Genomic DNA, 26,155 nt, shown 5'->3' on the forward strand with positions numbered 1-26,155 from the left:
AGGGAGGTAGGGAACCCAGAGTAAGCCTGCACTGCACTGCAGGAAAAGTTTGGTGCTGTGATCTCTCTCACTCTTTCCCTCTCTGTCTCTATCTAAAATTAAATAAAATAAAAAAGGAATAGTTTTAGAAGAACAAATAGAAGTTTGACTTTCATCTCTAAAGCAAGCTTGCTAAGAAGTTCACGGCTAATTATTTTACTTAATTGTTATTTTTGTTAGTTTAGTATCTGCTATCACATAGAGTTCCTTAGATTATTGAGGAGTTAATATCTTCATCAAAGGGGAAGTCTGTCAGGAGTTTGAACTGATCAGTGATATGATCTGATTTATATCTGAGCAGATAACTCAAGGCATCATGTGCATAATAGACTGGAGGCATTGAATGGAAATAGTTTGTGACTATTGCTATAATCATGGCAGGAGATAATGGTTGGTCCCTTGTAGCTAGTGGTTGTGGAGATGTGAATGGTAAACTTCTGGAGATATTTTAGAGTAGAACAGGCCCTTGAATAATATAATTTCATTCAGTATCATTTTGACAATACAATGAACTAAGCCTACTTTATACTTGGGACTCTTACCTGTATGGTATTTACAGTTTTTTTCGGAGTACTTCAGTCCCTCCACCCATATGCTAATGATATTCATTGACACATATGTATATTGTCTTCGTCACAGTCAGTATGGGTGTATGTGTAACGTGCTCTAGGATGGAAAGATATCCTGACTATGGTTGGTTCCCATCTGCTACCTGAGCCACTGAGATAAATTTGGTCACCCTTGAAGTTGAGCTGCAATAAGTGGATTGAAAATCAAAGTATGACTACAAAGTAATAGAAGGGTTTGGGACCTTTATTGAGATGATTTATCGTGTTTTTGTGACCAGGAATATATAGCATAAAGATAACCACCATCCCCCTTTTTTGAATCAATTTACCTCTAGTAAAATTAGTTTGTATATATTCTTTTGATTAAACTTTTAGTCTTCAAGGATATGTGGATGATGTTGAGTGAGGACTGAATGTAGAGCCAAGAGAATTTTCAGGTGGATTATACATGAGGATTTGAATGTAGGAGATAAGGATACTTCAGTTTTATGGCCACAGAAACTAGAAGAATGAAAGTAAGGGAAGAAAATTATGGGATAATTTGCTTTTGAGGGTTAGATGGGTAGAGAGCAGAAGTTTATTTCTGAAAAATGTCACTATTTCAGGAGGTAGTGACTTACCATCTCTAATCTAACAGAGCCTCATCAGTCATGTTGGAGAATTAGAGGGAGCCATGATTTACGCTAAATTAGACTAATACTTTTTAATTTAAATGCGTTTATAAATCACCTGGGTTTATAAGTAAAAATGCATGTTTTGACTTGTGAGGTCTGAAATGAAGCCCAAAATTCCCGATTTCTACCAAGCTCGTGAGTAGTATGACACTGGTAATGGGTGATACCGACGTATTGCTTCAAGAACAGCCTTGTACATAGCTGACGCCATCAATAATTTCCAAATCTTCTAAGCAGGGTTTTTCAAACTTAATATAATTTGTATTAGTTATTTAATTTCATTTACATTGTAAAGTTACAGGGGTATTGTTCCACACTACACTCACCACCTAAGCTCTGCGCTTCTCCCGCCATCAATAACCATCATAGTTTTCACAAAGTCTTAGCAACAGTTTGGCTACTTCATTTCTTTTGAGGGGGTAGTTCACACTTCAAGTTTCTATATTCTATTTTTGAGCAAAATTATACAGGAGTTCTCTTTTACCTCTTTACTTCACTAAGCATAATCACCACTGAGAGAATTTTTAAATTTTTTTTAATCTTTATCTATTTATTGGATAGAGACAGCCAGAAATTGAGAAGGAAGGGGATGATAGAGAAGGGAGAGGGACAGCAACACAGCTTTACCACTCACAAAGCTTTCCCCTTGCAGTTGGGGACCAGGGTCTTGAACCTGGGTCCTTTTCATTGCAACAGGCCTATTCACTCAACCAGGTGCACCACCACCAGGCCCCCAGAGAGGATTTTTAAAAAGTATTTAAATTAATGTTAGTATTTTCTTTTAGCTAAAAATTCAAACATTGTGAAATACTACATGACAAAATGTGACTATCCTTCGTTCCTAGACTTTCTACTCTTTAACAAGATCATCCTCAATTGTGTCAGCATTAAAAATAATAATAATAATAACTTCGTGATTTTCACAGTCTTGAACATCACTCCAAACAGGTGGAAGGTCTGGCTTCTGTAATTGCTTCCTTGCTGAACATGAGCGTTGACAGGTCGATCCATACTCCCAGCCTGTCTCTCCCTTTCCCTAGTGGGGCAGAGCTCTGGGGAAGTGGGCCTCCAGGACACATTGGTGGGGTCGTTTGCCCAGGGAAGTCCAGTTGGCATCATGTTAGTATCTGGAACCTGGTGGCTGAAAGAAGAGTTAACATATAGAGCCAAACAAATTGTCTACTAATCATGAATCTAAAGGCTGGAATAGTGCAGATGAAGATTTAGTATCATATACTAAAGACTTGCTTTTGAAATGTTTTAAGTGACTTAAAAAAAACCTCATTATAAGACTTTTCTGGTTCTAACAAAATATTCTCCATTTTAGTTTCTAGTCAACAGAATTTTCCACTAACACTTTAAAACATATATAATATCCTGTGGCCTAGATTGTCTAAACTTCTAAACATTCTGTCTAATGGGTTAAAAAAAAAAAAAACCAAATTGTTAGCTTCAGTGACATAGGCCCTAGTATGCTCCTCAAAAAAATAAATAGGAAGCTGAAATTACTACAATTAGATTGTTCTTTTCTTAAGATTTGAATTACAAATGTTAAGTATGCCATTCTCAACACTACTGTATTAGTTAAAACAGTGTAAGCATGTTAGTTTTAATGTGCTGCTATGAAACATTACTTGCTGATAGTTAACTCTGTAATAATGCTCAATTTTCCACATGACAAAATTCCTATTTTCAACTCAACATGTATCTTTCTCTGTAATTTGATCTTAGCTTATACTTTAATTATATGGCTGCGTTAGACAATGATATTATCATAACTTTAACTAATGGTGAAACTTTTTACCACCTAGGGTTTTGCACCTGCAAAATTCTGCCACTCCTAATGGACAGTTTTTTAATTAATGATTTAAGTATGGTGTACAAAATTATAAGATGTAGGGGTGTGTTTTCATATCCACATATGTTTGTGTGTTATTCACTATACCCAACACCAAAGTGAGACACAAAGACAGGAGAGAGAGAGAAAGAAAGAAAGGATGAGTCACTATAGCACTGCTCCATCACTCATGAAGCTTTCCCTGTGCACATACTATCCTATGGTGGCCAGGTGCTTAAATCCAGATCCACAAGGTAAAGTGTGCACTCTGCTGGGTGCGCTGTCTCTGGGCCTGTAATGATAAAAGCCTTCACACCCCTAGTGCTTATTTGTTCCTTGACAGGGCTTATAGAAATATAAGAGTATTATCAATTGCATGTACTTGATACTATCTTTGAGCTACAGAAAACATTTTTAACCTTGTGTTTTTGATTGTCATCTCACTTTTTTCTCACATCTATTATAAGCTCCAAAGTGAATCATGACCAGCTATAAATCTTTGACATAGATTTTTCTGATTAAGAAACTCAGTACATTGTTACTTAACATGATAGCTTTTAAATTATTACAACACAGGTAGAGATATTTGTATCTCTTTACCTTAGTATAAATTCATCACTATTCTGGGCTGTCTTAAAGTTGTGAGAAAAGAAAATAAATCAAAATGTTTTTAATTTTTTTGTTTATAGAATACCATTATTTTTCCTATATTTTGTTAGATGAAAGTATTAATTTCATTAATTTTAAGAAACTTTTTAGGGCAGGGTAGGTAGCATAATGGTAAGGCTTACAAAATTAGATATTTCAGTTTAAAAGACTTTCAGGAATTTATATTGACTTTCTATTGCATTATTGTGTCATATTGTAAAAAAATTTAGTAGCTAGTCCAAAAGACTGAAAACATGAACCAGTTATTATAACAATAAAATGCACATGATACTTTTCTCTAAAATATTATGTTAAAACAATTTTACCATATTCAAAACAGAGCTTTTTTTTTCCTTTTGTAGTATTTTAATTTCAGACTTTCAAGTTTGATCTTTTATTTGAGAGAACTATATTCTTTTGTAATTAGATGTTTGTGAACTGTGCATACATCTTTTGATTCATGCCTTAAATATTTGTGGGTCTTCTGATGTCCCTTCTGGGTTTTTATCTGTGACTAATTTAGCCCATAATTCTTTAAAAACTTTTTCAGTTCTTAAAATTTCCAACCTTTTTTTTCCTTGCTGCCATTTGTTAATCCTTCTTAGTGCATTTAGAACTTAATAGATTTGAATCTAGTATTGAGTTTCAGTTTTTCTTCATTGAGAATCTTACTCTTTTAAAGAACATTGGCAAGCATATGAAAAACCATGGTAATCTTGGCAAAATTTTAAAGACATCTCATATATAATGCCTCGGACAGGTATTGCCATGTCTTTAGGCTTGACTTGTGATTTTTGTTGTTGTTCTTGTTGTTTTCCATTTAAAGAAATATCACTAGAGAAGCCACTCATTGTCACTTTTAGAAGTCTTGCAAGAGTACGGGGGCTGGGCAATAGAGCCACCTGGCTGAGGGCACACATGATCATGCATAAATTGTCTGGGTTCAAACCCCAGCCCTCTCCTGCGGAGGGAAGGCTTCATGAGCAGTTTCCCTCTTCATTTCTCTCTGTCTCTATCCAATAAAATAAAATGAATGAATTATCAAAAAAGAGAGAGAGAAGTCTTATACTAGTAGTATTCTTCAAGAATTATAAACAGAATTTGGTTTTTACCTGTTTGTTGCTTTTATATGCAAATTTTACAATAGGGATTGTACTCTTTCTCACTGTGAATCTGTTGTGATACCATCAATTATAAGGGGGAGGGAAGAAACAGGTTTTCTCCTTATATACTTGATGGTAATACAGAACTTTAATTTTAAAAGTTAAATTTATAGGGCCAGTCAGAAATGAGCCTGGGAGGACACATACGTTACAGTGCACAAGGATCTGGGTTCAAGGCCCGAGTTCCACCTGCAGGGGGAAAACTTCATGTGGTAAAGCAGTGCTGCGGTGTCTCTCTTCCCCTTCCCTCTCAATTTCTGTCTGCACCCCATAAATAAGTAAAATAAATATAAAATTTAATTTAGGACTGTTACTTCAGAAGTTTTGATGTTCAACTCAAAAGTACATATTTTCTAAATACAGTCATACTAAATTGCAAATAGTTAACTAAAAATCAAGTAATGTTTACATTTTAAATAAAACAATTCAATCCACAATATTTTGTAACTTTTAACCTTTTAATGAAAGGGTTATTGTTCCCAGTGTGAGCTAGTAGTAAATTAATATGGCCAGTTTAATTCATATTTAAGATTCATATTTTTCTTGGTTTACATTTATAGTTTAATAATTAACGTAAACTCAAACATTTGAAAATTTAATCATGTGAACAACAGATGCTCATAAATCAGATAATATGTGCAGTTTTGAAATTTTTAACAAGAGGAACATCATCCTCTTTTATTTTTAATAATAAATTTTATTTCCTGATGAATAAATATACAGCTTAATAACATTTCTTCTGTATATGTTTTTATGTTTTTCCATAATTGATAGCTTATTATCTGCTATAACATTGAATTGTAGTTCATATGTACACTGTGAAGAGTAAATTCTATATGTCTTTGCAGAGCCATGCCCTCTCCCTCAACCTTTAAGTTCTTCCTAATTTTCTGTCTCTATAAATGTTCTCAACATAACCTTTGTGTTGTTTGTTGGCAAGGCTTGTTGCTTATCTAGTGACATTATGTTCCTAATCCTTAATGCTTAGTTTTGGTTTCAAATAACTCCACTTTTGCAAATCAAAAAGATTGGGATAGTAGGTATTTAGAGTAACTTGTCTAAAAGCTTTGTTTGAAAATACTGTTGGCAGACTTTTAGCCCCTGTCTTATTCTTCAGCTGATCTAGTGTGAAGGCTTTGGATTTATATTTGGCCCAAAGCAAAGTAACTACGTCTTTTGTGGCTTCCTGTAGCAGGATGTAGGTTTCTATGAATGCATTTCTACTTTCTGCCAAAGTTACCTCAATAATAGAGTTGAAAATGACTATAAGTCTACTGTCATAAATTTTGGAATGTTATATTAAATGTTGTTTAACCCCCTTGATTATTATTTTTGATATTTTCCTCCAGAAATTCATGTTGGAAAAAAGCTACACAATACTAGCAGATTCTGTATTCACATCTTAGAGGGGTTTTTATTATGAAGTTGAAAATCTAAATTTTTAAAAATGTATTTATTCCCTTTTGCTGCCCTTGTTACTTTGTTGTTATAATTATTAATGTTGTCTGTCTTTGTTGTTAGGTAGGACAGAGAGACATGGAGAGAGGAGGGGAAGACAGAGAGGAGGAGAGAAAGACATCTGCAGACCTGCTTCACCGCTTGTGAAGTGACTCCCCTGGCAAGTGGGGAGCTGGGGGCTCGAACCGGGACCCTTCTGCCGGTTCTTGCACTTTGTTCCACATGCGCTTAAGCAGCTGCACTACCACCCAACTCCCAGAAAATCTAAAATTTTACATGAAATATGATTCTCCTAAGTATGCTGTATGTATGAAATATCTTAATATATGCATTTCTTATGGTATTTTTATTAAGGCACTAAGATTGTTATGTTGTTATATGAACACCTTTCATCTTAAAGAGAGGTGAGAAAAAACATAGTTTACTTTTGAAATACATTACCAGTATTTCTGAATATAGCTGTTTACATAATGAAATGTAAGATCACACTTTTTAAATAGCAAAATGTTGACTTCATTGCTTCTGATGTAAGGGAATAATTATAGTATCAAGAATTTAATATTTTATCCATAAAATAGCATATATATAATATAATGTGCACTACTTACCATCCTAAAAGGATTAAACAGGATAGATAGGTAGGACAATAGGTAGGTAGGTAGGTAGGTAGGTAGGTAGGTAGGTAGGTAAGTGGTAGATAGATAGATAATAGGTCATAGCTAGTTAGGTAGAGAGATACTTATAGAAGATAGACGTATCTTTGTATGGATGATTGATAGATACATAGAAAACCTTTGGTCAGCTGTGAACTTAAGTAACTTGCAAACCTTTTATATTTACCTACAAACTGTTGGCTTTGTAATTGGAATCAGAGGTAGAGTCATTTTACTACTTGTTGACTGTACTGTCTTTTGTCAGCCAAGTTCCTCTTTTATCTCTTTTGCATGTATGGAAACTAGGAAATAAGCTCCTGCACATTAATTTTGTATGTATGATTAATAATTCAGCACATTTTATATGAGCACTTAGCACTACTACAAAAAAATAAATAAATCAGATTTTACATGTGATCAAATAAGCTATTTTTTAAAACATGTATTTAATTAATACATTTACATTAGCTATTATAATTATATATTCAGTTATGTCTGCTGTCCCAAACTAAATAATATAACTTTACCTGTTTTAAGTGAAAATTCTTAATTCTCTGTTTGGAGACTGCTCATCCCTGTGCTGAAGAAATATATTTTTTTCAACGTGAAACACTTTTCCTGACTATCATTTCTTTTTTTTCTTTTAATTTTATTTATTTTCCCTTTGTTGACCTTGTTGTCTTTTTAAATTTCTATAAAGTTTACTGCTATAGTTTAGCAGAAATTATTGTTTGCTTTGATACAGAGAGACAGAGAAAGAGTGAAAGAGACCACAACACTAAAGCTTCCTTCAGTACAGTAGAGACAGGGCGTTAACCTGGGTCACTCATGTGGCAAAGAAGCACACTATATGACTGAACTGTTTTGCTGTGCAGAGCATTGCTTTGTGTGCATGTATATGTCATTTTTCATTCTACAGTACCTCGTTCCTCAAAAGGAAGTGATTCTTTGTATTCCATATTCCATTGTCCTCTAATTGCATTGACTATCATCCAGGTATGGGTTTGATAAACTGACAAAACAGTGAAAAGAATTCCTGTCCCATGTCAGCTTATCAAACACACTGTGGACAGCATGTCTCTGGCATTAAACACATTCCCAGACATTTAAGCTTTAAACAGAAGTCATGAAGTTCATGTTCAGTGAAACACAACCTCAGTGTTTCCAGGTGATTTTAAAGAAACACCTGATAAAACTGAGGTATAGTACCACTAAACTTTAAGGATTATCCAAACACTAGGGGTGGAGGGAGATAGCATACATACAGTTATAAGATAGCAATATCACTTAATAAAATATAGAGTGATTACTTTAATAATATCATTTTGGTAAATTGTGACATGCTTTAAACACATTTTTTTTGCAGAATAAATCTAATCAAGTATATTTGAGGGTCACTTTTCTACCTTGGTCATATGACATCCAAAAGTTTTTCTTCAATCTGAATTTTTCACTATCTCAATTTCATTTAATTGTTTTGAAAATATTGATCCTCATCTAAAATACTGAATCATAATCTTTTGTACATTTGTACACTTACAATTAACAACTATACAGCAAACCATTATTCCCTCAATAAGATCATTTGGAAAATAAGAAAAAACAAAATACCTGGGAAACTGACACTATAAAGTTAGTTTCAACCTTGAAATTTCTATTTCCATAGGAAACCGTGGGAAGACAATCTAATTTAAATGCCAGGCGTATCAGGTAAAGTGAGGAAATGTAAAAAGCAGGATAAGAATGGGCACATTAAAGAGATTAAGTTTTTAAATTTACCCCTTAGTGCTCTACACATATAGTCAACACATGTTCATGTATAGGCTATTTGACCTTATTTACATTTATCTACGATAAAATAGTTAACACCTTAACAATGTTTGCGGGGTACATGACATGTTCTAGTGCATCATACACTTGGTGAAAACATTTCCAAGCTGATTTTCTATACTTTTTTTAGCCATTCTTAGAAAAGAATTACACTATGCAGGTACAGTACCTTATCAGTGGAGCTCTGTGTCCGTGCTGCCAGTGGAGAGGTAGTGCAGCATTGCTGAGCAGAAGTTACTGTCCTCTGGAGAAAATTGCAGTATCCAAAAGCTCTTTTAAGGAAGGACTACTTTTAAATGTGTCTGGTCACCTCAAAGGCTGTGTAGAGTATTTCCTGCCTGTAGGATTAAAGGAAGGAAGCACCAGGCCAAGATGTTTGATGTGTGATGTACTGTAATTCCTTTCATGTGTTTGGTGGCTTTTTTTATGTTGATCAATGTTCTGCTACCAATTGTGCCTCTGGTGTGGTCCAGTTCATTAAAGTTCAACCTTCCTTAATGTATAGGGTCATTATTTATACCTAACAGCATTATTATAATTAAGGATACTGTTTTGTTTTAAATAAACACTTCACATTTTCATTAAAATATTTTCCCAATTGGATAATTCCCTTGTATTTCAGTGTTAGAGATAACCTTGCGGAAGATGCTTTTTTAGATTTCGTCACTTTACCTGATATACCCGGCATTTAAATTAGATTGTCTTCCCACTGTTTCCTCCAGAAATAGAAATTTCAAGGTTGAAACTATCTTCATAGTGTAGTTTTCTCAGGTTTTTTACTCTTTCTTATTTTCCAAATGATCTTGTTGAGGGAATAATGGTTTGCTGTACAGTTGTTAAGACATGGGTAAAACTTCTGATCTCCCCGTGGTAAATATCTGCAAAGCGCTCTCATCCCCCAGCCTAGGTCCAGTGTGCATTCAGGACCAAAGAACCTTTTTTGCCCCCTCACACTCCCAAGCTTTATGGGTCTTACACTAAATACTGATTAAATCACCATCAGCAATATCATATACCTTTAATGAAACCATGTATGACAGTCACACCTCTGCTTTACTGTACTGAGGTCTGATACTCAGAAACAATAACATATTAACTTAATAGGTTTAGATTGCTTTTAAAGCATAAATGAGGAACAGCAGCAGCTTATGTACAATAGCTAGGATCTGATAGCAGCCTAAATACAGAACTATGAAAGATGAGTTTGTATGGCAGTGCTGTATTCCTGCAATGAAATTCTAAGCAACTGTCAAAAAGATGTGTGTGCCTGCTTATTAATGTGAAATATAAACGAAGTATGATTTTATGTGAATGGAAGTGTTTTTAACTGCATATATAGTATTATCTATCCAATGCACATACTTATTCTGAAGAAAAAATTTACCTGGATGGTTAAACAGCAAATTGCTGAAGGCACTGTTGTGAGTGTCAGTATATGAAGTTGTTTTTCTTGTCTTATGGATATTTTCTAAAATTTTTAGACTAACTTGAGTTCTGTAACTATAATTTTAAAAAGCAAAAAAAAAAAAAAAACCTTTGTATTTTTTTTTAAATTTTTTATTTAAGAAAGGATTAATGAACAAAAACATAAGGTAGGAGGGGTACAACTCCACACAATTCCCACCACCCAATCTCCATAACCCAACCCCTCCCATGATAGCTTTCCCATTCTCTAGCCCTCTGGGAGCATGGACCCAGGGTCGTTGAGGGTTGCAGAAGGTAGAAGGTCTGGCTTCTGTAATTGCTTCCCCGCTGAACATGGGCGTTGACTGGTCGGTCCATACTCCCAGTCTGCCTCTCTCTTTCCCTAGTAAGGTGTGTCTCTGGGGAAGCTGAGCTCCAGGACACATTGGTGGGGTCTTCAATCCAGGGAAGCCTGGCCGGCATCCTGGTGGCATCTGGAACCTGGTGATTGAAAAGAGAGTTAACATATGAAGCCAAACAATTTGTTGAGCAGTCATGGATCCCAAGCTTGGAATAGTGGAGAGGAAGTGTTAGGGAGGTACTTACTGCAAACTCTAGTGTACTTCTGCTTTCAGGTATATATTTTGCAGTAGTTTATGGATACGTGTGCACATAAGCTCTCTCTCACAGAAATTGGTGTATTTCTATCTGTTAAATGCTCACATAGTGTTTAAAAATTTAATGTTTACTTAGTGTAAAATAAGTCCTTTATTATCTCATTTTCACCTTTCTAATTTAATTTATTATTCGCTATTGAAAGCTAGAAAAAGTGTTACTCCTTGTTACTGAGTTAGTGCTAATTTATAAGACTATATTTGTTCTAGGTTTACCATTTCATCCTTCTTGCAACTGTGTGTTGTCACTTCATGTTCACTACAAAGTTTTCAGTTTTCTTCCCCTCCAGCAGTTCATCTTTTCTGTAACCTTATTTTCTTTTTCTTTTTCTTTTTTTTTTTAAACATTTTTAGTATTTGGGACTGGGTGGTGGCACACCTGGTTGAGTGCAAACGTTGCAATGCGCTAGGACCCAGGTTTGAGCCCCCAGTCCCCACCTACAGGGAGGAAAGCTTTGTAAGTGGAAAAGCAGTGTGACAGGTGTCTCTCTGTCTCTCTCCTTTCTCTGTTACCCCCTACTCTCTCGATTTCTGTCTCTATCCAATAAATAAAGTTAATAATAAACATTTTAAAAAGCATTTTCGTATGATATTATCAGGTCATCTGCCTACTCACTTTCAGGATATAACTTATTATCAAATTATGACATAAACTAATGGCATACAAAAACTATATAACTTTCACTAGTAATTTTTTAAGTTGCTCAGTTGTCTTTTTAGAGAGATGCAATATTTTTTCTGCATATTCTTATCAACATGTTGTGGTATAAATAGGCAGCAAGTTGAATTCAGAAACATTTCATGGTGAATAAGAATTCTGTATTTTAACATAAAATATGACTATTTTGTAGGGAATCTATTTTTGTAGGGAAGAATTTATACATAGCATAATAGAACCAGTATATTGCATAAATGTAGTAGATAGTTGTTAGAGAAATTGATGACAGAAAATGTGCTTAACTATTATTAATAGCTACTCCTATTAGAAGTAAATACTCTTAGTAGTGGTCCCTGAGGCAAAACATTCTTTATTTCTATAAGCACTGTTGTTTTTAAGTAATATGTTATGTAGTTCAAAGAATGAAAAGTTATTTTAAAGTTCATCATCTGCTAAGCTGGGAGTTGTTTTTGGAGCATCTTTTATAACTGTTTGACCTTATTATTTCTCAGTTCATTATTATTATATTGAATGCTTTTGCCTCAACATACATGCTAAGGTGTGAGAAAATATTCTTTTTACCATCACTTTCATATCCAATTTTATTGAAAAAGATCTTTTTAACTTTATTCCAGCTTTGGAACAAGTCTTCTTGAGATATAAATCTGATGAATTTATAGGTAAAATAAAAGTACATATAACTGTATCAACTTTCATTCCCATTGAGAGAGAAAAAACTATTTTTGTAATTTATAACCCAAATCTAAGAATTACATAGTTTATCTCTAAATTTTTACTGTGTTCTTGAGTCCCTATTTTAAATATCTACACTTTTGTGTTTTATATGTTTGTCTTTGCTATTGCTCAACCTTCTCATTTGTAGTTTAAAGAAAATGGGCTTAATATAAAGGCTCAACTACTAAATGTTAAATTTTTTTCTAGTCTATATTCTTTATATAAAAACTGCCAATTGTACCTTGTTAAAATTCTAACATGGCACTTTAATTTTCCTTTTGCCTTTTCTCTTTAATTATAGCTTAGAAAAATGTTTAAGGGTAATGTATTTAGGAAATAATGTATGATAGTATTCATTTCATTTTAAGATTATAGAAGAATGTTGTTTTCTCATATTAATTAACTTTTCTCTAATATTTAGTGGTATAATAAATAGTATAGCATATTTTGCTCTAATAGTTTGTATCTTTCTAAAGTAAAAACTCTCTGACTGTGACCTGAAAAATAGTTGCAATTTTGCTGTATGATTTTCAGTTTTTATTTTTCTTGGGGGATTCCTTTTGATAATTCTTGCAAGGCCAGGATGATGGTAGAAATTTCCTTTAACTTCTCTGAGTTTATTAACATCTGTAATTTACCCTCATACTTGAATGATAATTTTGCAGGATGGAGTATTTATAGCTGACAGTTCATGGCTTTTAGTACTGTAAGTATGCTGTCCCACTCTCTCCCTGCCTTTAGAGTTTGTGAGATATATGTGTGTGTGTGTATGTATATATAGTTTCTATATATTATATACAAATATATATTTATATATATTATTAACATATAAAATATGTTTCATTATATATTTATTAAATATATATTTTTATGAAAGCCTGATAGCCCTACATTGTATGTCACTTTCTTCCATTCCCTAGTAGCCTGCAATACTTTCTTTGACCTTGAATTTGATGATTTTACAATGATGTATCTTGGTATAGACTGTTTTAGATTCAGAAGTTTGAGTGTTTACTTAGCTTGTTGAATGTTCATGTTCTGAACATTAGCCAAGCATGGAAAATTTTTTGCTGTGATTTATTTGAATATGGTCTCTGCTCCCTTCTCCGTCTCTTATTCTACAAGTCCTTTAACTTATATTTGTCTTTTGAATGGAGTCTGCTACTTATGTGAGAATTGCTTCTTTTCTTAAACTTTTGTTCTCCAGTATATCTGAATTCATAGTGTGTGTTTACTGTGTCTTCTAGTCCTGATATTCTCTCTTCCATGTCATTGACTGTACTTCCTAGTCTTGCCATTAGTCTCTTAAATATACAAAGCATCTTTCATACCATATAATTCTCTTTGCAATTTTTCTTCTATGTTTTCTATTGTCTTAGTAATATGTTCAAATCTTGAATACGTTTCTCTGTCTCAAGTTGATATTCCTGAATTGCCCTCACAATGGATTTTATAAATTATTTTTCTGATAAGCTCTTCAGTTCTGTATATTTGTGGGGTTCTCTGTAGTCATTCTTTTTGTGTCCTCATCTTAGTATTATTTTGGGCAAAGTTTTCCTTGTTATAAATGTAGTGTAACTGCAGTTGTTGAGCCAGCGGATGATGCTTGTATAATGTGAGGATATGGGATGGGGATGAGAGGGAGTGGGGGGTATTACCAATGAAATAATTTCATTGTGTTGATACCAGAGAAGTATGGGGCCTGTACCCAGACTGTTGTGTAAAAGCTGTTCTTTCTGGTAGCGCAGCAGGTTAAGCACATGTTGCGCAAAGCACAAGGACCGGTGTAAGGATCCCGCTTCGAGTTCCTGGCTCCCCACCTGCAGGGGAGTTGCTTCGCAAGCGGTGAAACAGGTCTGCAGGTGTCTATTTTTCTCTCCCCCTCTGTTTTTCCCTCCTCTCTCCATTTCTCTCCGTCCTATCCAACAATAACATCAGTAACAACAACAATAAAACAAGGGCAACAAAAGGGAATAAATCAATATTTAAAACATTTTTTTAAACTTTAAAAAAAAAAAAACACCTGTTCCTTCTTTTTTTTCTTTTTCTTTTTCTGTGTACTTAAAGTAGCATGGCTTACTTTTCCAGCCACTGCCTGCCTAGGCACAATTTCCCACAAATCCTACTTGGAGTGGGAATGGACTGTACAGCTTCACCATCATATCTCCATTTGAGTTAATTTTCTACCACACTGGTGAGATTTTGTTTGTTTGTTTGTTTGTTTTACAATCCAGCACCTGATTTCCTGAGGTTGGGAGTTAAGATCCCAGAGATTCTCAGCTCTGCTGTGTCATTGTGATCTACTGCACAGCCCACAAGATCTCACTGACATCTGGCTAATATGCTTTCCTCTCAATAGAGATTTTCCCCTGAACCCTTTTCTACCCAGTGGCTACACATGCATGCACTCATCCCTGGCTGTGTAGTTTCTTCAGGAATCTCAGCTGTAGTTTGATGAGACTGATATCTTCTTCTGTGGGATTTCTAGTTGTCCCAGAGAGCTTATAACTTCCTGATGTTACTCCTGATGTTACTTCAGAAGACCCTCTCCTTTTTTTCCCCTTCTTTAATTTAGGTAAGATTTATATTTTAGGTGTGCTTTAGATAGCTGGCATATAACTTTGTAATCACCATCAAAAGTCTAGTCTCCATTAACCATTATTCAATTGAATTCTTTACCTACTTTAATCATCTTTTGTCTCCTATGGCAGCAATCACCATTCTCTTGTCAGGATTATTACAACTGTTCTGTTGATAGCTTTGTTGTTGTTTTTGGGTTTTTTTGTTTGTTTTTTGTTTCTTTGTTTTCATGCATAAGTGAAGTCATTGCATATTCCTCTTTTTCTTTATTCTACCCAGTATAATTTCCTCATAGTTCACATTCATATGGTTGCATCTGGCAGGACTTTATTTTTTAATAGCTGACTAGTATTCCCTTGTCAGGGTATTTCATATTCCCATTACCCATTCTTTTATGGATGGACACTTATATTGTTTCCATATCTTACCTATTGAAAATAATGTTGCATTGCTCATTGGGCCACATTTAATTTTATATTAATTAAATATCAGATTAGCTGTTTGAACTCTATCCTTTACAATTTGGGTGTTTGTAGTCTCATCAATAGATGTTTACTGCTACTTAATGGTTTCATTACATGGATATGCTAAGTTGTCTTTTCTGTTGGTGGACCTTAAGTTTTTTTTTTATTAACTTTATCATTTTTGTGTTGAAAATGAATGTTTTCAGGGGGCTGGGTGGTGGCCTACCTGGTTGCATGCACACCTTACAGTATACTAGGACACAGGTTCCAGCCCCTGCTCCTTATCTATATGGGGGAGTCCTATTTTAATTTTATTAATGACTTAATATTGATTTACAGAATCATAAGATAACAGGGATGTAATTCTACACCATTCCCACCACCAACATTCTGTATCCCTGTTCCTCCATTGGATGCTACAATAGTTCTCCCAAGGTTGCAGATATGGGTTATTATTTCTATAACCATCCATCTAATTTTGTATAGATTCGCCCTTTCTTTTTTTATGGTCCTGCCTTCTCTTCCTTTCTAAGTCACACCTACACCTATTACTACTTCTGAATATACTTTATTTTTTCTTCTCTCTCTGGGTCATGGCGGATTTGGAGTTCAGAGCCCTCTGTTCATCTTCCCCTAGTATTCCCTCCCGCTCTGAAGTATGGAGCAGAATTGTTTATGGGGAGCAAAAGTTGCAAAGTCTGGCTTCTGTAATTACTTCTCTGCTGAACATGAGCATTGGCAGGTTGATCCATACCCCTAGCCTATTTCTATCTTTCCCTGGTGAGGAAGGGATATGAAGAGGTGAGGTTCAGGGAGACATTGGTGAGGTTGTCTGCCCAGGGAAGTCAGGATGGAATCATCATAGCATCTGCACCTTGGTGGCAGAAACACAGTAAGATATGAAGCAGGACAAAATGGTTAATGAATAAGAATGATTAATTAAGTAATGAATAATTAATGAATAGGAACAAAAAAGTAGGGATAGAACAGATGAGAATAGGGATTTTAAGGTAGAAAGAAGCTAGGAAGTCTGTTTTAGGTCTCTCCCTAGGAGCATATAATCTTCATAATTTTTGCTTGAGTTTGATAGGTACCATGGAGTTGAAGCAAAATATTGTCTGGGGAGATAGTGTCAGAGTTGAGAATAGCACCAGAAAGTTGGATAAGTGCAGAGAGTAGTCCCCAAATTTGAAGAACATCTTTGAATAAAATTAACTGTTTTACCCCATCAACTTGACCCAGGGCTCATATATATTCATATTTAGAACAGGAGCCTGTATGACCCGTGGGTCCCTGTTGGTCTGAGTTCACAGTTTTATAATTGAAATCATCTGAGATTTACTGGGGTTTTTTTTTGTTTTCTTTTGTTTTTTTTCTTTTCACCCCTCATTTTTGAGAGCAGATACATTGATGTCCCAAGTCAGAGACATTTGTTTTGTGAGGAGCTGGATCTCCCCAAGGCAGTTTTCTCATTATTTTAAAGAAGGGCTAGAAAGTGGAAAGTAGAAGTGAGAAGGAATGACAAAGAGGAGAGATACCATATCACCGCTCTACTATGCAGGGAACACCTCCCTGGTGCTGTCCATGGTGTTTCTATGAGAAGTCATGGTTCAAGACTGGGACTTCATTTACGTTGCGTGGCAAAGCACATGCTTTACTGGGTCCTGTAAGTGAGGTTTTTAGGAAAAAAAAAAAAAGTAAGCTAGCTTAGATGATGAGAGAAAATACCAATGGCCCTAATTCTGAATGCAGACAATATCAATATCAATCTCTACAAGTTAGACCAACATTTTAAGTAAGCATCTAGTTGGTCCTCAGTACTGTAAGGATTACTACTTTGCCTTAAGTTATTGCTCATGTAAATGCATGACCTTGGTCTATTAGTCTGATGATCAACATTTCTTTTTAATTTCTTTATTGGGGGATTACTGGTTTACAGTTGACAGTAAATAGCAATATTTTGTACATGTGTAACATTTCCTCAGTTTTCCACATAACAATTCAAACCCCACTCAGTCCTCTGCTATCATGTTCCAGGACCTGAGTCCTCCTACCAACCCCAGAGTCTTTTACTTTGGTGTTCAGTAGACTGTTTCTTAGAACACTTTATATAACCTGCCCTATTTACTGCTAAACTTACTGTCACTTACAGACACTTGATGATTAAAAAATGGTTCAGGATGGTGGAGGAGGACCTAGGCAGGGGGCCAGAGTGTTTTGCAGGAAACTAAGAATTTTTACACATGTCCTAACAACTGTATTTATTATAAATCATTAATCCCCCCAATTAGGAAATCTAGGCATTAATTTCATCAAATCATTAGAAATACTATTTTGCCTTCCTATTTTCTGGCTTATTTAACATTTTATAGATTTGAACTGAGCTGAAGTAATGAATTTTATTTCTTTACAGTGAGCTCCCAAGATACGCCTATTCAGCAGTGAGCAGTAAATGGTTCAACATGAGCTGTTCCTTGTGTAAACATACAAAAGACTTGACCCAGACTAAATCAATTTAAAAAGGAAAACATTAAAGCTATGCTTCCTGTTGTATACTTAAAGTCTTCTTTGGTTCCTTATGATTATATTATTGACCAACTATTTCAGACCAGTTTATCCTCCTACACCACCTGCTCAGTGGTTCAAATGGTATGGGAGATGACTTTCGGAAGGGCAAAGTAATTATAACTCCTACATTTTATCCAAAAAAAAAAAATGCAGCCTTTTGTGTTAAGGGTAAGGAAATCATGGGCATCTTGACTCACCCCCTTTCCTGAATTGAATTACTAAGAGTTATAAAGATTGCAATAAGGAGGAAGCACAAAATTCGTAGTCCTTGGTCTGACTGCCACTGGTTATTGAGACAATCAAGGCATAGTTTTAATCCCAAAATCATATTTTCAATCCTTTTCTGTAATTTTTACACTGGCATCCAATTTTTTTTAATTCTTGTCTATTTTTTTAAATTTATTTAAGAAAGGAGACATTAACATAACCGTAGGATAGGAGGCTTATAACTCCACACAGTTCCCACCACCCGATCTCCCTATCCCATCCCCTCCCCTGATAGCTTTCCCATTCTCTATCCTTCTGGGAGTATGGACTCAGGGTCATTGTGGGTTGCAGAAAGTGGAAGGTCTGGCTTCTATAATTGCTTCCCTGCTGAACATGGGCGATCCATACTCCCACTCTGCCTCTCTCTTTCTTTTTTTTAGTAGGGTGGGTCTCTGGGGAAGCAGAGCTCCAGGACACATTGGTGGGGTCCTCAGTCCAGGGAAGTCTGGTCAGCATCATGCTGGCATCTGGAACCTGGTGGCTGAAAAGAGAGTTCACATACAAAGCCAAACAAATTGTTGAACAATCATGGACCTAAAGGCTGGAATAATGCAGATGAAGTGTTGGGGGGTACTCACTGCAGACTATTGTGTACTTATGCTTTCAGGTATATATTTTTCCCTGGTTTATGGACATGTGTGAACATATGCTCTATCTCAGGGGACGTGGACTATATCTAGGTTTGGGGACTTTATTGGGGAGTAGACCACCTAGAATAGAATTAGAGAATAATATAAAAGGAAAGGTCTCACCCGAATGATGAAACTAAAGGGTTATCATTTCACACCTGAAGTCTGTGGACACAGTCTGAAATGAAGCATGCTGGGATGGCACTCCTTGTGTTGATTAGGTTGCATTGGCAGATAAAATATTATTTGATTTGAATTGAGAGAAGCATGCAAGAAAGTGGGCCCCACCCTAAGGTTCCAGAACTGGGAGAAATACAGGCTCTATTGTGGAAATGTGAGGTTCCTGCTGTCTTAGGGTTCAAGAAGACAATGGATAGTTACTGTTATCATCACATTATTTGCTAATTGGGTTAACTTTGAAAAGTCCCTTTGTTAGGGTTTGCTGTATAATACCTTGCATCTTGTATATAGCTGTGCCACTGGCTGCTTCTGTTCTACCTGACTTTTGAGAGAGTCAGCATATCAAAGACTCAGCCTATGTATTAAAAAGACTCAGTCTCTGTTTTAAAAAGTTTGAGATATACGATCAATTTTCCCCTTTCATATTAATTAAATAGAGGTTTATATGACTGCACGTTAATAGGAGTTTACGTAAACACCATTCCCACCACCAAAAGACTGTGTCCCATCCCACCCAACCCCCCCCGCAACCCCCCCTCTCTGCCCCTGGAAGCCGAATGTCCACCCTCCCCCTCACCAAAGGGTTTTTACTTTGGTGCCCTACTCTCGATTTAATCAGATCCTGCTTTTAGTAATCCAATGTTTACACACATTAACTGGCTTCATTAACATTTGATTAAGAAAATTATTTTTATGCTGCTAATATTTGCAGTTTTTTTTTCAGTGTCTGTGTTCATAAAACCATATTTATTTTGTGTATTAGTTTTGTTGCAGTTGGTTGAAACTTTCATAGAGGTCTAATATTTTCTTACTAATTAATTTTTGACCAGAACACTGCTCAGCTTTTTTTTTTAAAAAAAATTTTTTTATTTATAAAAAGGAAACATTGACAAAACCATAGGATAAGAGGGGTACAACTCCACACAATTCCCACCACCAGATCTCCATATCCCATCCCCTCCCCTGATAGCTTTCCTATTCTTTATCCCTCTGGGAGCATGGACCCAAGGTCATTGTGGGATGCAGAAGGTGGAAGGTCTGGCTTCTGTAATTGCTTCCCTGCTGAACATGGGTATTGACATACTCCCAGCCTGCCTCTCTCTTTCCCCAGTGGGGGAGGGCTCTGGGGAAGCGGAGCTCCAGGACACATTGGTGGGAGTGTCTGTCCAGGGATGTCTGGTCAGCATCATGCTAGCATCTGGAACCTGGTGGTTGACAAGAGAGTTAACATATAAAACCAAACACATTGTTGACCAAGCATGGACCTAAGGGCTAGAATAATGCAGATGAAGAGTTGGGGGGGGGGCACCATTTTGTAGCTAGCTAGTAGGCATATTTTAGTTAAATTCCAAAGGGCCTGTGGCTATAATAGTTTTCGTTTGTTTGTTTGTTTTTTGTTTTTTTTCCCTTTTTCTTTTTTCCCCTGAGCCTGAAATCTGATATGCAGGTGGATCCAAGTTTCTGTCTGGGAGATGATGTCATGGCTAGGAAAAGGACCAGAAAGCTGGATCAGGGAAGAGAGTAGCTCCCTAATATTGTAAAGGGGTATAAATATTGTTGATTGTAAACCCCGTCAATTTGATGTGATCTGGGGCCCATAATTTTAGCTATGACTTATAAGGGTATCAGAGATCAAACCTGGAATATCTCACACGCGAGTCTTTTGCAAAAGCTCTGCACTATCTATCCAGCTGTAGTGTTTTTGTTTGTTTGACAATTCTAAGCATTTGTGAAATAACATTTCCTAATCTTGAACAACCACAAGTTTCTAATCTAGCTTTAATCTTTTGATAATTTTATTAATTTGTTTAGTATTGAGTTCAAAGTACTAACTCTACACGAGGCCAGTAATCTTCACTGGGTTTCTACATCTATAAACAATGTAGTCTTCTCAACAATTTAATGTATTTTTAATTTAATTTAATTTTTTTATTTATTTATTGGGGAATTAATGTTTTACATTTGACAGTAAATACAGTAGCTTGTACGTGCATAACATTCCCAGTTTTCCATATAACAATACAGCCCCCACTAGGTCCTCTGTCATCCTTTTTGGACCTGTTTTCTCCATCACCGCCCAAGAGTCTTTTATTTTGGTGCAATACACCAACTCCAGTTCAGGTTCTACTTGTGTTCTACTTGTGTTTTCTCTTCTGATCTTGTTATAGCTCTTCTCCTGAGTTACCTGCTTAGTTCTCTGTCCCCTGGTGTCAGTACAGAGCCTCCCCGTCTCTGCCCCAGATTCTGAGGGTAGTAGCAATGGAGACTCACAGTTGCATTTGGTGAGTCTTAGGGGAGTCCTCTCCTCCCTTCAGCTGTCTTTTTGTTGGTGAAACAGACTGGAGGTGGAGTCTGAACTGGCAAACTGTCGGACTGTTACCCACCACTTAATCTCTCCCTAGGCTTCTCTCAGTCCATGAGCCACACGTGTTTGCACTCACTGGTGATTTTGTGGGTACCTGAAGTTGTTCTAGTCCTGTCTTGTTGTGGTCCCAGGTGGTCTCCTTTGGTATTCCTAGTTGGCAAGGGAGAGGAGAGGAGAGGAGAGGAAACATCCTCAGCACTTTAATGTTGACAGTGCAAAGAACCAAAGGATAGGATATTATAATGGATTAATAAGACCCCTCGTCTTTCCTAAATAGCCATCAAAGGGTTGAGAAAGGTAAATGATTAGCATGGTAATATAAACTAGCTTTTTAGTTAGAAAATCTGGATTTAAATTTGCAACTTTGTTACATTCTAAGTTAGTAATTTTTTAATATTTATTTTATTGATTCCCTTTTGTTGCCCTTGTTGTAGTTGTCGTTGTTGAATAGGACAGAGAGAAATGGAGAGAGGAGGGGGAAGACAGAGGGGGAGAGAAAGACAGACACCTGCAGACCTGCTTCACCACTTGTGAAGTGACTCCCCTGCAGGTGGGGAGCCTTGGGCTCTAATCGGGATCCTTCCGCAGGTCCTTGCGCTTTGCGCCACCTGCGCTTAACCCGCAGCACTACAGCCCGACTCCCCTGGGTTGGTAATTTAAGTCTTTCAGTCTCTGAATAGTTTTCTCTTTGACAAAAATGGAGATTAGCATAACATTCCACAATATCCCAAGGACTGAAATAATGTATGTGAGAACAGTGCAATTCCTCATAGGTTTCTTTAACCCACTAAATTTATAGCTAAACGCAATGGGGGAAATGGCACTGATATTGTTAGTAAACAAAATAAGAATAGACTATTTTATCTTTTACTGTTCTTCACTATCTTTATAGGAGAGCCTTGAATTTAGGAATTCTTCGAGACCCTGGTTCAGAAATTGAAGACAGACAATACCAAATAGACCTGCAATCCATTAATATTGGTACTGCGCAGTGGAATCAACTAAAACCAGAGAAGGAAAGTGTCACAGGAGGAGTGCTAACAGAGAGTGAAAGGAATTCTCAAAATCCAGCACTTGAATGGAATATGGCCAGCAGGTAGGATATGTTAAAAACACTTTCTGAAGTCTCTGTGCCATAAGAACATTTGATACTGCAGTCTAAGTGATTTGGTATTGGTATCGCTTTTGTGTTTCACAACAAATGTAGAATGTGTGTGTGTGTGTGTGTGTGTGTACATATATATATTAGATGATTTTGCTTGGTAACTGTTACTCTCACTGTAACATCATAAATAATTAGAAATCTGAAATTGTATTGTCCCTACCCCCACAATAATTTCAAACGCTTTTTTTTTTCTCTTTGTGTGTGTGTCTCTCTCTCTGCATCTCTAAAAATAAAGGGCAGGGGTAGATATCATAATGGCTATGCAAACAGACTCTCATGCCTGAGGGTCTGTCAAGCCTCAGGTTCAATCCCACACACCATAAGACAAAGTTTAACAGTGCTCTAGTAAAAAAAATATAAAAAAATAAATAAATTATAAACAATATATATTTAAAAAAATTTAAAAGTAGATTATATAAGAAGTGGAAAACAAACTGTGTGGATTTGTACCCCTCTTATGGTTTTTGTCACTGTTTCCTTTTTATTAATATGAGCCCCACCCTACTGGGGAGAGAGAGAGGCAGACTGGGAGTATGGATCGACCAGTCAACGCCCATGTTCAGCGCGGAAGCAATTACAGAGGCCAGACCTTCCACCCTCTGCAACCCACAACGACCCTGGATCCATGCTCCCAGAGGGATAGAGAATGGGAAAGCTATCAGGGGAGGGGATGGGATATGTTATTTAAGTTCCTGAAGCATTTATTATTTATCTTAATTTTGAGAAATTATGACTATTATTCCCTTACTACCCCCCCCCCCCCCGTTTTCCTTCCTCCTTCCTCCTTCCTTCTTTCTTTCCTTCTTTCCTTCTTGCCTTCGATGTATGTGATAACTGGGAATTGAATCCGTAACTTCATACATATGAAGCATGTGTTCTGCCTCTAAATCACCTCCACAGTCTTTTATTTATTTTTTTAAAAGTGAAGTATAATCCAAAATCTCACAGAAGTCTATATATAGTTTGATTTGTGACTTATCAGTCATGAGATTTTTTTTGTTTTCCTAGAATCACACCTGAAATCATACATTAAAATAGAAATAGTTTCTTTGCTTTTTATACTCCAGCCTGAAAGAAAAATCACTATTGGATTTCCCTCATTTAGTATTTTGATTTTCAAGAGGAGCCAAAGAAGGTTATATCAGGAATTTACTTTGCAATATACCTAACTTACAGATTATCCTGCATAATTCTATAAACACTGTTCCTGTTACATTACTGTATGTTCTTAAAGCTGTAAAATAAAATGAAATAAATCTATCCATCTGTCCCATGATGGATTCTTGTTAATACCCTCAACACACAATTTCTGTTGTTCTTTTCTTTGAGAAACATTCAACAATCTCTCTGATCTCTCCATCCTCCTTGAAACTTATTTTGAAAGATTTCCCTGGAAAAAGTGCTATCAACTTGAATTAAATACAGGCATTCCTGGCTATAGGTATAAGCAACTGGAAACTATAAATACAGCTATTATCCATTGAGCATCTCAGTAAAATTGAGTTATGTTGCTGTTTCCACATAGATATGCTCATAGGACATTTTTTAGATGTAATAAATGTAGTTTCGTGATCTCCATCACAAATTTATTAACCATAGATTTACTTTTTTAAAAAAACATTGCTAGAGGTAGACTTTGGGTAATTTTTTAAGAATAAAAATATTTTAGCATAATTTAATTTTGCCAGACTACATTTGTACCAGCTTTCTGTATTATTAATTTAGGGTGTGTGTGTGTGTTTCTATACCTCCATCTTTGGCATCATGTTCTCAGCCCTATGGCACCATTGCATATAAGCCTATATTGTCTAACTCTCAGAGTGTAATAAATGGTGTGGAAATAATAAAACAATATAATGTGTGCTGGCAAAATAGTTCACATGGATAGTGTACCTCCTTTGCCATGCTCATGACCCAGGTTTGGAAGAAACTTCAGTGTCGCCCCTCCCCACCCCACATGTGACTCCCTGTTTCTCTGTCTGTTTCTCTCTCTCTCTCTCTCTCCCCCTCTGCCTGTATTTGCATCTAAAACAGTGAGCCTGGATTACTGAAAGCCCTATGACAACCAAATAGCAAATCAAAATAATATCATATCATAGAGATAATTGGGATATCTCCTTAGATTGGGACTCTGGGAAGGCCTCTTTTATCTAAATGACAAAAATTCAAATAGCCCCAGAGTGTTTCTAAGTAACGTGTTTCTAGCAGAGCAAAGACTCTCAAGTTGGATTAAATCTCAAAATCGACTTTAGAATCATGACTGACAGCTGGACTGTGGCACACTTGGTTAAGTTCACATAGTACCAAGCACAAGGACACGGGTTCGAACCCCTGTTCCTTACTTGCAGGGGGGATATTTCACAAGCCGTGAGCAGGTCTGCAGGTATCTGTCTTTCTCTCCCTCTCTCTAACTTCCTATCCTCTCCCAATTTCTATCTTATCTAAGAAAAAAAATATGTAAATAAGGGGGGAGCTGCTGGTAGCAGTGTATTCATAATGCTGCCACTAAACCCAGTGATAATCCTTGTGGCGATAAAAAAAAAAAAATGACTGACTGTGAAGGAAGCAATAGATCAAATTTTAGGTTGCAAAAGACTGAAATTTTAATAATATTATAGATTATAGTTTGGTTTGTTTGAAAGTGAGAACCAGAGTATTACTCTGGCATATGTGACACTGGGTATCAGATTCAGGACCTCATGCTTGTGGGTTCAATGCTTAATTCACTGGATATTAATCATCTTGGGGAGAGGGATACTTAAATAATTACACATTTTTTAGCTAAATATTTGAAGTTTAAAGTCACTACAAAATTCAAATTATCTTTATAACTGTCTAAAAAAATAAGATAAGCTCTGCAAATACATAGTTAACAAAATTGTTTCCCAAATACCGTATTATTTATAATCAGTGTTTATTACTATTACCATTATTCTTATTTATTAATTACCGCCATGAAGACTATCTCAGTTGATTGCCACAAGCTTTAGATAACCTCTGCCCAGGTATCTTAATGTTTGAAGCTCAGTTGGTACACCTCATGTCTAAGAGCTTATACAGTCTATCCAGCTGCACAATTGTTCGTTGTTTACACTTTGACCTTGTAACACTTTTAAATTTTGTTTTGGTGAACTAAACATTTCCTTATTTACAACTTGCTTCCCAGAGCTTAAAGGAAAACGTTACTTAATATGTAAGATTATAGTATTATTTGATAGATAGCTTAAGTTAGTTAGCAATGTTCTCTAGCTGCTTGTTCACATTTTTCTTCAAGGAGGGTTCATAAGGTTCTGTGGCCATATTTTTCTAAATTGGAATAGATACAAATTTGTTTCAGTGAACAGTACAGAAATATATCAGATCTTTGCTAAGGTATGTCAGAGAAATATTTCTTCTGAAATGTGTGGGCTCTCTCTACCTCTCTCCCTGTGAAGCCAAGACCTTAAACATGTATGATCACACTTCTCTGGGCCAATTCTCACTCACTTCTCCATCTACACCCCTACCCCTACCTCTCAATTTTTACCACTTTTTACCACTTTCCCCACGTGGTACCAAAGCTTATACCTGGGTCATGTACATGACAGTGAGCTGG

General features: G+C 36.0%; 1 protein-coding gene across 1 annotated transcript in view; it reads left to right on the plus strand.

Annotated features, from left to right (window-relative positions):
- The window catches only part of VPS13B (vacuolar protein sorting 13 homolog B), a 634,327-nt gene that overhangs the window by 322,069 nt on the left and 286,103 nt on the right, over positions 1-26,155 (plus strand). The window contains exon 30 of the mRNA XM_060195774.1: positions 22,288-22,491. Coding sequence (XP_060051757.1) covers positions 22,288-22,491 — 204 coding nt within the window. The remainder of the gene's footprint in view (positions 1-22,287; positions 22,492-26,155) is intronic.

This window comes from Erinaceus europaeus, chromosome 8, assembly GCF_950295315.1.
Source record: "Erinaceus europaeus chromosome 8, mEriEur2.1, whole genome shotgun sequence".
In the NCBI taxonomy this organism is placed as follows: domain Eukaryota; kingdom Metazoa; phylum Chordata; class Mammalia; order Eulipotyphla; family Erinaceidae; genus Erinaceus; species Erinaceus europaeus.